The following is a 12,335-nucleotide window of genomic DNA, read 5'->3' on the forward strand; positions in this document are numbered from 1 at the left end:
TGAAATTGTAAAAAGGTTTATTTGGATATGATGAATTAAATCTAAACGAGAACAAAAAATATACACAGTTCTAAAAAAAAAAAAAAGTCTTTTTAGGTCCTTTGTGCCGTTTTCCTCTATGATTTCCATTTTACACAGTCTTGGCAGTACAATGTCTCTTTGTGAAATGGACTTTTTAAAAAAAGGACCCAAAATAATTCAAATATCTATTTGTTAGCCAAATAGCACAGCTACCCAAGTCACTTCTAAATTACTCTCACAATTGTCAATTTTCATAGATACTAATGTGCCTGAAAAAAAGTGTATTCGGACGATGTCTCGGGATGAATGATTCTAAAATTTTTGGTGAAACATCACTGCTGGAGGCCACCGGAGTGGAGTCGACAGTCAACAAGGCAGACATTCAGCTTGCGTCTGAGAGCACATGAGATTGCGCTGGTGCTCCAAATGCGGCCTCGGAGTGGGAATCATAGGGGCCTTATCAGGAGCAACTTGACAACGGTCAAGTCAAAGGAAGCCTCAGACTCACGCCAGTCGGGTCAGTTTGATTGCGCTAACGTGGGGGAAAGCCCCTGTGCGGGCCTCCCCGGCCACGGAAGCCTCCCCTGTCTCCGCGGAAGTTTGGTCGGATTCTTTCCCGACCTCTCTCTCCACCTCTTCCTGCATTCGGACCACTGCGCACCCCTCTGGGTGCGCCGCCGCCACGGTCGGACTTCATCTTGGAAGGCGGCGATTTGGGGCGCAGTCGCTCTATTTCCTCGGTGCAGCCGGAGAGGTAGGATTCAGGCAGAGCAAAATGTGAAGAGTAGCTCTCTGGGTTGAAGTTACTGTTGGTGAGAGTGGGACCGACTGTCAGCCAACCTGTAGGGGGAGACAGGAGCCAGTCACAGATGTTTTACCAGCCCGGCAGAACAAGAAGAGAAAAGACAGCAACGTGCAAACAAACGATCGACACACCAGGTCTGATGGTCGAGTCACGTCCAAAAAGGTGCAACCTCCTGCGCCCCAAACAGAAGTGCTCGATGATGTGAAAGATCTCGACGGGCTTCTCGACATTTCCCATCTCGGGCTCCTCCGTGATGATCAAGTCGATGTCCACGTTGGCATGGATGAAGTCGCCGTCTGTGCTTCTCCGTACTGTTCCTTTGATTCCCATCAGGCAGTGTTCCTAGACAAAAGCCGCGTTTTCACATTTATCTGCTTGGTGCTGGAAAATGTGTCTTCTTCCTGGTTTGTTCCTTTTTTTGCATATCACACTTACATGTTTCAGCTCACTAAACCAATTTTAATGTCTCACCAAGATTACTCGGTACCGGAAAATGATGAATGCTAAATTTTATTATTATTAGTTGGGTGTGAATGTGGGGGCAAACCTACCTGGCCCGATGTGGAAAAAGTAATTGCCAGTGGACCGACTTGTTTAGTTACAACTGGTTGTGTCACCATTGGCAGTAATAGGACATTTGCAGTAACCAATGATTAGGATTTTGTGTCACCGTGGAGGAATGTTGGCCCATTTATATTTGCTGAATTATGTTACCTTGGTCACACTGGAAGGTTTTTAAGCATAGACTACCTGAAGGTCATACAAACGTAAGACCAGACTTTTGATTTGGCCAGTTCAAAACCTTTCTAAGCCTTTCAGAGGTGGACTTTGTATGTTTCGAGTCATCGGGCTGCATCAGCCGCGCATGCTTGAATTTGAGGGCCAAGACCTGAAGCCAGATGGATTATTAGTCCACTTCATGAGTCAAATCATAATTTCAAAAGTGTAGTTTGTATTAACTCATTCAGGACCAGCCAATTCTGGACCAAGTCTGAAAATAGGTTTAAAAACGTCTTTGGGAGTGAATGAGTTAATGTGGGTTGTCGCTGATATATTTACATTGTCTTGATGAGCCAACACATTTGAGTGAGAAATTCAAAAATAAAAGTCTTTGTAATAAAATGAGTACTGTCGAATGAATGTGCTGTACCTTGGTCCTTTGAAATACTGCTTTCGGGTCCAGCGCCTTTGTCTTGCCTGGGTTATTCTTGTTGGTCTTGATCCAGCAGATGTCTTCGCAGCGCCTGAAGCCCCATTTCCTTAAACACTGCGAATACAACATTGTGTTCCGGGTATACATGAAATCATGAATCAATCCACAATTATTTGAACGCCTGCATTTTTAAGACTATTGAAAGACTGATTTAAGATATTTTAATGTCAATTACAATTGTTTATAGATTTATAGATTCAATGCCTTTTAGGTTTTTAAGCATCCACAGTCGTGCTGCATAAACTCAAACGGAAATATTGGCCACTCTAGGTATGAAACAAAATGTACTCGTGAGGATGAAAAGGTCAGACTGTCACTCAGCTGGCCAAACAGGAAACGTAGTGCGTCTCCGCGAGAGGGATACCAAGTACATAATATTCAGCGGCGCTGTGGAGATAACCACGAGGCAACCAAATAATCACTCCACAAAATTTTCTATTTTACTCATACAAATAATGCTGTCATCGTCTGACTCAAAGTTTAAAAAAAAAAAAAAAAAAGTAGAATAAAAAGCTTTCCTCAAGCCACGTGGACACCACAGACTCATGAGAATATGATATACGGTTTGCATTACCATTCTTCCCAAGTCCAGGCCTTCACCCGAGCCACACCAGAGGAAGACAAAGGACCGAAGGGCAGAGATCTCTTCAATCTCTAGCTTCATGATCTACAAACAAAAGGAAACATAGGAATAGTCCTTCCTTCCATCCATGTTCGAGAGCACTTTTCCTAATTAGGATTGCGTTTGAGTTGGAGCCAATGCTAGCTCATTTCTGGTGAGTGCGAGGTACACCATGGATAATTGCAGGGCACATATTGACAATCATTCACATTCACAGCAATGAAAAATCCATTGTCTTCAATGAACCAACCATGCATGTTTTCAGAAGTGTGAGACAGACATGCTAACCAGCAGGCCACCCCACTGCCATGTGAACAGTCAAAAAAAATAAAAATAAAAAAAGTCATATAAAACACGTGCAGGTTGGATAAGTGGACAGTTGAGCCAGACGAATGTTCAGATGAGCGCGTGTTGCCCTCTGCTGGATAAAGATGGCTAATATGCACAGGACTACTATTGCGGTGCGGCTGCTCACATCCATTCTCAGAATTCTTCCCAAGATAAAGTTGGTATGCAAACTTACATCATCCCAGGTCCAGAAGCGCTCTGTGTGGCTGATGCCTGACTCTCTGTAATACTCCTCTAAAGGAGGCTCGAGCAAAATGACATCAAACTCGCTTTTTAAATCCTGCAGGTCAAAGTGCTCCAGGTCAGCCTGCAGGTACCTGAAAACCACACACACACACATGACATGAATACGTCTATGTCAAGATATGCTTTACAGTCAAACACACTTTCTGCGCTTCACCAATTTTTCATCCATTAATTCCATCCATCCATCCATTTTCCGGTCCACTCTATCCTCACAAGGTTCGCATGCACAACAAAAACAACGTCTTTCATGCTCAAACTGATGGGGTTTTTTTTCCTTCAAATATTGACTCATTTTGAATTTGATGCCTGAAACAGATTACAAAAAAAATGGGCGCATGCTCACCACTGTGTTGCATCCCCTGTCCTTTTAATAACATTCACTGTTTGGAGACTGAGAAAACTAAAGGCCCTTTTCAATTACAGGTTGTGTAAAAATGGTAAAAATAGCGTGGAACACGGTTGCTGAGCGTACATGGGAGGGGTGTTGGTAGTGGAGATGAGTCCGTCCTTCAATCGGATCAGCTCTCGCAGTTTGGGGTACTCCTCAAATCGATCGGCCAAGCCTGATCCCCACCGACAAAAAGACAGATTTGAGGAACGCTTCTTCATCAACATTCCCCCGAGCCAACTCCACTCACCAACATCTCGAATGAAGTTCTGCGGCCTGTGACCTGTGTCGACAAAGTGCTGACAGTAATCGTTGTGAGGGTTCAAGCTCTGCGTACCCTGAAAGTAAATGAGTGGAACGCAAACCGACCGCAACGTTACATACACGTGACGCTCTCAAATATCTGTGACACCTTTGAAACACTATCAGAGCCATATTCGTTCAACAATGCACCAAATGGTTGCAATTCAAGAGATGTGGAACTGCAATTGCATCACGGTGTAGTATATACAGTATGTAGTCATAGGATGTCCTTATCTGGTGACATACAGTAGGAGTGCACAAGAAAATTCTCTTCTGACCTTAAGGAAAGTACTTGAGTCCTTGTAGACTTCCTCGTATGGATTGCTTTCCTCAGGCGGCGGCACCTCCACCTCATCCTGACACACAGCAACAGAAGCATTTCTTGGGATGCATCATCATTCGAATCAGAACATCATTGTAAACCAAAGTCACAGTTCAAAGGGAAACTATAATAAAATGACAACACCATCAGGAAAAATATTTCTCTCATATCAGCAAGAACAGCCCAAAACCCGATTGCCAATTGTCTTACGAATGGATGAAAGGAATGAGCAAGCACTGCAATCAACCCTGAGTAGACACAGATAAAGTGATGCCTGGAGATATAACTTCTATTTGTTGCTTGACCATGATTGTATGGTGTGACGATTATGGAAATAATATCAATCCAGATTATTTTGATTGAGACTGAATTCACGATTTACATTCATTCATTCAGCTCCACTTGTATTGATTCAACTACTGAATGTCAAAAACCCCAAACTCCCATCATAGGCTCATGCCCATTCCCCACTGCACGTTGAGTACTTCATTCTTGAACTCTCTGTTCTTTCTGTCAAGTTCAAATCGACCTTGTAAATATCATGAGAAATCAGCATAGCAATTAAAAAAACAAAAAACGGAATAGAAACAAATACTGATCATGCAATGGATGGAAATACCGGCTGTTCCTGCATTGGCCTCTTTGGGAATTTACCGTATTTTCCAAAAGCTGACAGCGCACCTTATAATCCAATGCGCCTTATATATGGATCAATATTCTGATTTCTTCGACGTACTAGTTTATATGTTCTGTAAAGTGCTTTGTTGCCACTACATCGGTTGTGGGAAGCTCTATATAAAAACAGTTGTATTGTATTGTATTGTATTGTATTCACTTTAGCGTATCGCCATCTATTGGATGCATAACGCAACTGCAGCCACGATTGCAGCTTCTATTCTCTGCGCCTTATAATGTGCTTTATCTATGACAACTGTTTTAGAATAGGTCGTTCATTGAAGGTGCGCCTTATACTCCAAAGCGCCTTATAGTGTGGAAAATACGGTACATTGACTTTGGCATTACCACTTGCAATGTTTTTAAAATGCAATGAGTGTTATCAATTTTGTTGCGTGTTTAGTTAAAGCGTAAACTCCAACTGGGGAGTTATTAAAATTCTTAAAGCCCGCTTAGGGATGGCAGAATCACATACGCAACACGCTTGCTACGTGGGGTTGTTTTAGGTCAACAAGATTTCCAGCTTGTCCTGTGATGTCTTAGTCTGAGCATTAGGGACACCGTGTAAAAGGTGTTATTATGGTACATTTGGAGGCTATGCTTGTGCCGCCAACACTCACTTTTTGTTCCTCCACATCTTCCTCGGTGTCATCACCCTCTGTCAGAGTCTTCTTCTTGGAGGTAGGGGCGGAATCATCCAATGAGGCCCTGCAACACACAACGGCAGCATTATTGTAGACAACAACCTATAAAATTTGGGTACAGGTGTGGCGCCTAATGGACTTTATACAGGGCAACTCATAATGTGCAAAAGGTGGAATAAGCTTCCGATTTCCGTTTATTCCAAGCTTCTGCGATGCCATCTGGAGGAAAAATAAGCTCAGTCTTTTAAATTGTGTTCACGAGGGTTTTTGTCAGGTACAGTCAATTGATTGGAGCTGGTGCTTTTCAAGATGGAAACGTCATCTTAAGCTGTGACTTTCTCAAAGACGGAGGAATCGCTTCTCCAGCCAGAACTGTGGTGTGCCCGACATTATGTTCTGCTTTTTATTTGAACAAGTTCAGCAGTGAGCTGGTACTACTTTGTACAAAGGAGAGAGAAAGGTTGGACATTTGGTGAGACAATTTAACGATTGCAAACTCAAATCAACAAACAGTAGTCTGTCAATCTTTCTGTTTTTCTCCTTGCTGGACTCCCTGACGAGTCACAAAGCTACACGCTTTTCTCACTCAGGTGGATGACGTCATCTACGCTGTCACACAGCTTCGTGAGAACATTCATCCTCAATCCTCACCCTGCAGTAGTTACTATTAATGCTTTTCAGTATTATTATGTTGTTATTGGTCGTCTTTGATGTTTTCATCAGCTCAATTTTGTTCCATCTGCACCATAGCATGTGACAATAAAGGCTATTTTATTTTGTGGTTGTTTTCATGCTCTCCAAGGTTGAGCTGAGCGTGTCAAAATGAGCATTTTTTTACACTGACCTGCTTGTACTGTGAGGCAGCAAATGGCAGCATTAAATGAGATAATGGTGCTTTGATCACTTTGTCGAAACTTGGATGACTGCGATAATTAATATGTAACACATTAATTATGCTAAATTGATGCCATTTCAGTAGATTGCAAGTACATGTATATTTTAAAGAATTTGATGAAATCTGTATGGGGTTGGTTAGATTAGCGCCAGGAAGTTAGTACACCTCCTTATCCCAAAAGTGGAAATGATGCGTTCACTGAATACATGTTGAGCCGCCTCTGACTCTATAGCCACTTACATCTTGAAAAGCGTAATAATCAGCGTAGCCTTGAATTAGTTTGGGCGCCATTTTCAACTGCAATAGTGACATGATACCAGAAACGGTTGGAAGTCACTCCTAAAACCGTGAAAGAGCAAAAGAGAGGGAATGCTGAATGGACCCCCCCCCCCCCCTTTACTAGTTGTTTTTTGTATTTTATTAAAACAAACGACACGCATTTATGGTCTTTCTAGTTTTCAGTGGAAACAGTCTGCATGCAAGAACTGTAATAAATGATCAAATCACTCCCAATTCATGTATGCATCGGAAATAAAAAAAGGTAATGATTTTACTTTTCTAAAAATTAAGCCTTCCTTTTACAGCAGACTCACACTGCATGGCACATGCTTTGACTGACATTCATTGTTTAGTTCATTTAACTTTTTGTGAACTAAGCAAGCTAGGTAGATGATTATTATGATTAATTCTGAGGGAAATTCCAGACATGCCGCACCCATGTGCATTTACAACTTCTTACCTGCATGTTTCTCTTGTCTCTTCTATCTCTTTTAGTTCCTCTTTACTGTTGAGCACAGCTCCAATGCTATCTGCACTCTCAGCTCCCAACTGTAGACAATGTAAAAGTGAGTAATGCTGCGCAATTTTAATCATTGCTCCATGGTCATACGCCTTTGTGCGTGAAAAAAAGGTGTAGATATTAATTTCAATTGATGTATTGTGCGCACCATGTGTTTACATTCATACACATCTTTGCTATTGCGGTGCTCTGCAAACCATGCATGGGTGACAAGCACGCGAACTAGTTGGGAGGACTATATTCCAGTTTTGCCACGTATTCGAATTTACAAACAGAACGCTGCAAATGGTTTTAGCACTTCGTCGATGACTTCATTATATTACTGGGTTACCTACTGTATGAATAACAATAGTGCTAAGATACTTGCCTGTCGTGCTAAAATCTGCCGCCTAAGTTTTTGTCGCTCGCGGATTTCCTGCAGTCGACTGTTCATTTCGTATATTTCTTAGTGTTCTGCGAAAGCAAACCAATCTAATTTAATTCATCGGAATGTGTACAAAATTGACTGGCCAGCAGTGAAGCACACGACTAGCTAATGTTTGCTACACGGGTAAACCACCGTGGAAGCGCTCGATGTAAACGGCTGGGCATTTTAGTGAAACAGATGGGGTGGTAGTTTTGTTGTTCTAATCAGCGGAAGAAATAGCTATGTGATATTTTTATTTTAATTTGTATGAATTAATTGATTGTCGCAATGTCATACACGGCAGTGCTGTGCGAGTATGAATGGAGCTGTATTAACAGCACAGAACTATGGATTGACGACACCGCCCACCTGAGAGTGTTTCAGCAATCTCTTGTATAAAATAAGCACTCATATGTAGGCGTCATCCAACTGGGTCCCGTCGTTGTGACGTTTGTTGCCGGCTTTCCTCCAATGAGAAGACACGCTACTATGTCGTAGGCGTACGGAGATATTCTATTAGTGTAAGATAGTAATAGTTTGTCTCTCTTGTCACTGCGTCTTGACCCTACTCTCGGAAATGAAACACCACAATACTCCATGCCATCATAATGCTACAGGGCTTTTTTGTTATAATGTTAACAATGTACTATGCCGACATGTTTCGCACATTTGTAATTGAATAAAGTAAAAAAAAAAAGATGCTACAGGCCTACGCTACACAAAGTAACTAGCGCCAGATAAACCAAACAAGAAAGAAAACACCACCCAAAATACTTGTTAAATAAACATGTATTTCCATTTATTTCGGAATGTACCTTTCAAACTTCCAAAAACTCTTCCCTACTTGTTAATGCCCCTTGGCCGTGTTTTATTTGGAATTTTTCCACTAGATTATTTATCCTCAATTACAACCACAGAAAGTTTATGTTCATGTGAACAGCATTTGTTTGTCGCTCATGTTGGCAGTTGATTCTTAAATTCCACCTCTTAATTGTTTTTGCTCTCCAACGATCACCATAATGGCCAACATTAGAATGAAGTAAAAATGCATAGGCTAAGGCTTTACAGAACTACTTTTCTCTCCACAATCTTGCTGCTGTAGACTGTAAATTTCCCCAGTGTAGGACAAATAAAGGATATCTTACGAAAACGCACATGTACTACAGTACTTATGTTTAAATGGTAAATGGGCTGTCACTTGTATCACACTTTTATAACTACCCAAAGAAAAATAACTGTACTTAAAATAAGGACTGTACTGTACTTGTTTAAAAAAAAGATTGTACAGTAAAGATTAAAAGTACTGTCCAGGATTTTAAAACATTAATACATATAAATAAACATGGAAATACTGTAATGAAAGTAAACAAACTGTTTCATAGCTACTCGCATCATTGTAATATTTTCAATTGTATTTCGTGTTTGAAATGTTGCAAATTTCATCCATCCATCCATCCATCCAGTTTCTTATCCGCTTATTCTCACAAAGGTCGCGGGTGTGCTGGAGCCTATCCCAGCTGTCTTTGGGCAGTAGTCGGGGTACACGCTGAACTGGTTGCCATCCAATTACAGGGTACACATCGATAAACAACCATTCACACTTACAATCACATCTTCGGACAATTTAGAGTGTTCCATTAACTTGCCATGCATGTTTTTTGATTGTGGGAGGAAACGGGACGTCCAGGTGGGTCGGACGTCATAGTGCTTCATACTGACATGAAGCGTTATGGAGACCCAAGACGTCAAGCAAAAATGGGAACAAATTCCACCAACACAGCTTCAACAATAGCTGCCTTAAGCTCCCAAACGATTATTGACTCTTGCTAAAAGTAAAGGTGATGTAACACAGTGGTAACTATGCTCCTGTCCCAGATTTTTTTGGACCGTGTTTCAAACATCAAACATAAAATGAGTAAATATTTGAAAAAAAAAATCCGTTTGATACAACTTGTCTTTATAGTGAATTCAATTGAATGTGGGGTCAAAATGATTTCCAATCATTGTAGTGTATTCTGTTTCTATTTACATTGTACACACTAGCTCAACTTCACTGGGATTTAGGTTAAATATTTGTATTCATAATGATGTGCAATTGTGATACTCAATTTGACATTTTTTATACATGCATGTGTCTCAGTTTTATAGGTGCTCCAAACCTCTCAGGGATCTGGGACCCCTGTGTAAAAACATCAATTGAAAACAGTATTTCCATGATTAAGTCTTAGGGCTATAGTGTTCTTCATCACTCCTTTTCTGGACATAACCTCTTTTTGAAGGCAAATGCACCATTTGCTTTATGATTTTATAATGTGTGTATAGCCTAAGCATCTACTTTTGAGGAGTCAGCCTGCTTAATGTGGATACCAACACACAGAGCACTGTAATGCAGTTTCATTGATCTGCTCCCAGCCCACTCTCCCTCCCGTCCCCCGCCAGGGCGATGCGTCTGGTTGGGAAGCTTCGATCTCCTCAGCTGATGCCATTCTCGCCGCGTGCGAACCTCCGGGATCCAAGCGCCAGATCCCCGGCATGACGGCGGCCTTCCTCGCCCTCACGGCCGCGCTCCTGTGGCCGAGCGGCGGCCACTCGTCATTTATTCAACCGTTCGGCGACTGCGCCCGGAGCCGTGGCTCAGGCGCCTCGTATCGGGGCGCGATCGACGTCACCGAGTCCGGCGCACGGTGTATGAACTGGAGTGAGGTGGGCGGCTTCACGGAGCGTCACCCGGGCAAAGGCGTCGGGGAGCATAATCAGTGCCGGAACCCTGACGGCAGAATCCGAGCGTGGTGCTTCTTCCGGAACCAAAGAGGCAGGGTGGACTGGGGCTACTGTGACTGTAAACAAGGTAAACAACAGCGGGTTTGGAACCACATCACATGTACGGAACAGCATATCCATGAACATCCATTGGCTTTCATTCAGTATTAACATGCCATTACAATTACGTTTTCAAAGTTATTTTACATTCCCAGTCAAGGAAAATAGGCCTTTGTCACATTGCAAAAACGTTTATTGTGGATTCAAATAAATCAGGAGATCACCACTTCCAAATCTCCTTAATTACTACAAAACAAGACAGTTGTAATCCATTAAAAGAGGGGCAATAAAAGTATGCCTCTGCAAATATAGCGCTTATTTTTTTGTTAAGTATATTTTGACTATCAATTCAAATTAGGTATCTTCTGCAATGTGAATGTAAAAACAAAGGACAACCATGTAACTACAGAGCTCCTGTTGTGATAACTTTATTATTAGTGCACGTTAATCCAATTATTACAGTGTATCATAACTTGCAATGGGCATGCAATTCTAGATGTTATTGTACACATTTTTTTCTGAAATGTTGAAGAATCAGTCAACTATGTTGGTGAGATTTGCTGTATTTGGGTGTCTTGGAACCATATTCAAAACATGCATGTAACCAAGAAATAACATTTTCAACAACATTTAATGCAACTGGAATAATAACAAATACCAACTTCGATATACTTTTTAACAAGTGTAATGCAAAAGTTGATGTGGTTTGCAAGAGTCATTTGATAAGTAACTCCAAATGGCCATCAATTGCCTGTGTATCTACTCTATCTACTTTAAAGACACCCTGGTACAATGGGCAATGGCGTTAAAAGCGGTCTGTTGAATCAAAATGCCATGCAGATGTTTTACCATGTTAAAAAGCACCTTATCTGTCTTTGTTTTTTTTCATGGAGCATTGATAATGTGGTTTAATGAAGTGAAGTATGATACAGTAATGTACCGTAATCACGCTTTTTTTGACAGATTTCTACCCACACATGAACGCAACTGCTGTAGTGTGTGTGTCGTCATTCATGATAGATTTCCCTTGCCTATACAATAGCTCTTTTGCATCATTTTGATGAAAAAGACCTGCTTTTACACAAGGGGTCCCTTGCTGTGCATGCCAAGGTTCAGTTCGTCTGCAAGGGGGACGCTCCAAACTGGATGGCAGGGTGGAGGTCTATCTGGGTGGTGTGTGGGGCTCCGTGTGCAGCGATGACTGGCGAGATGAAGACGCTACAGTTGTGTGCAGGCAGCTGGGCAGGGGGTAAGTGTGCACACATGTATACATTCCCGTTCAGCAGCGGTAAATCACTTCGATGAGTGGCCAACCATTTCCTGAAAGAATTATGTGTGATACAAAGTCATGATTGAATTTTGGAAATAATGTACAGTAATAAACGATGAATTTCCCAAGTGTTTTTATATTATTTTTACCGTTTGCTCTCTGTTGAAGGCCACATTTTCAGATACATTTTTATTTCACATAAAAAGAACACTGCTTTGTGTTGTGTGCAACCATCTCGTGCGTGGCTTACATCTTCGATGCAGGTGCGCCATAAAAAATCACAATGCTACGTTGTCTTCAAGTATTTGACAGATGGTGAGCGCATGATTGGAAATTGGTAGGAAGGCTTGAAAGAGCGCTGCCTTGCACGGCAGCGCTCTTTTTTTGTGCTTTTTTTTCCCTCTTTTTGTCAGTGACCTTTGCATTCCAAACCTTCATTCCCTAGACCCTAGAGGTATTGGAATACTTTTAGCTCTCCACATATTTACCTTGTTACCACCACTCCTGTGACTCACGTTCCTGCTCACATCTTGCCTAACCTGAACTTACATTTCCTTT

The 12,335-nt window shown here is 41.7% G+C and overlaps 2 protein-coding genes across 3 annotated transcripts in view; one reads left to right on the forward strand and one right to left on the reverse strand.

The window, feature by feature from the left end:
- mettl14 (methyltransferase 14, N6-adenosine-methyltransferase non-catalytic subunit) lies at positions 1-7,961 on the reverse strand. The gene is made up of 11 exons (XM_086120151.1): positions 7,649-7,961; positions 7,222-7,310; positions 5,564-5,651; positions 4,225-4,302; positions 3,894-3,981; positions 3,728-3,818; positions 3,185-3,326; positions 2,614-2,706; positions 1,977-2,093; positions 958-1,168; positions 1-861 (listed from the first exon to the last, which is right to left on the reverse strand). Exons 1-11 carry the CDS (start codon positions 7,712-7,714, stop codon positions 554-556), a joined length of 1,371 nt encoding a protein of 456 aa, XP_085976277.1. The 5' UTR covers positions 7,715-7,961; the 3' UTR covers positions 1-553.
- prss12 (serine protease 12) overlaps positions 7,281-12,335 on the forward strand; it is a 22,770-nt gene continuing 17,715 nt past the window's right edge. The window contains exons 1-3 of one of the 2 annotated variants that reach the window (XM_086120150.1): positions 7,281-7,327; positions 10,100-10,535; positions 11,618-11,756. In XM_086120150.1, the coding sequence (XP_085976276.1) occupies positions 10,220-10,535; positions 11,618-11,756 (455 nt within the window). In that variant the 5' untranslated portion in view covers positions 7,281-7,327; positions 10,100-10,219. The remainder of the gene's footprint in view (positions 7,328-10,099; positions 10,536-11,617; positions 11,757-12,335) is intronic. The other variant, XM_086120149.1, reaches the window with a different exon arrangement.

Source organism: Hippocampus guttulatus, chromosome 9 (assembly GCF_054856545.1).
Source record: "Hippocampus guttulatus isolate MCC_2025c chromosome 9, RoL_Hgut_1.0, whole genome shotgun sequence".
Lineage (NCBI taxonomy): Eukaryota > Metazoa > Chordata > Actinopteri > Syngnathiformes > Syngnathidae > Hippocampus > Hippocampus guttulatus.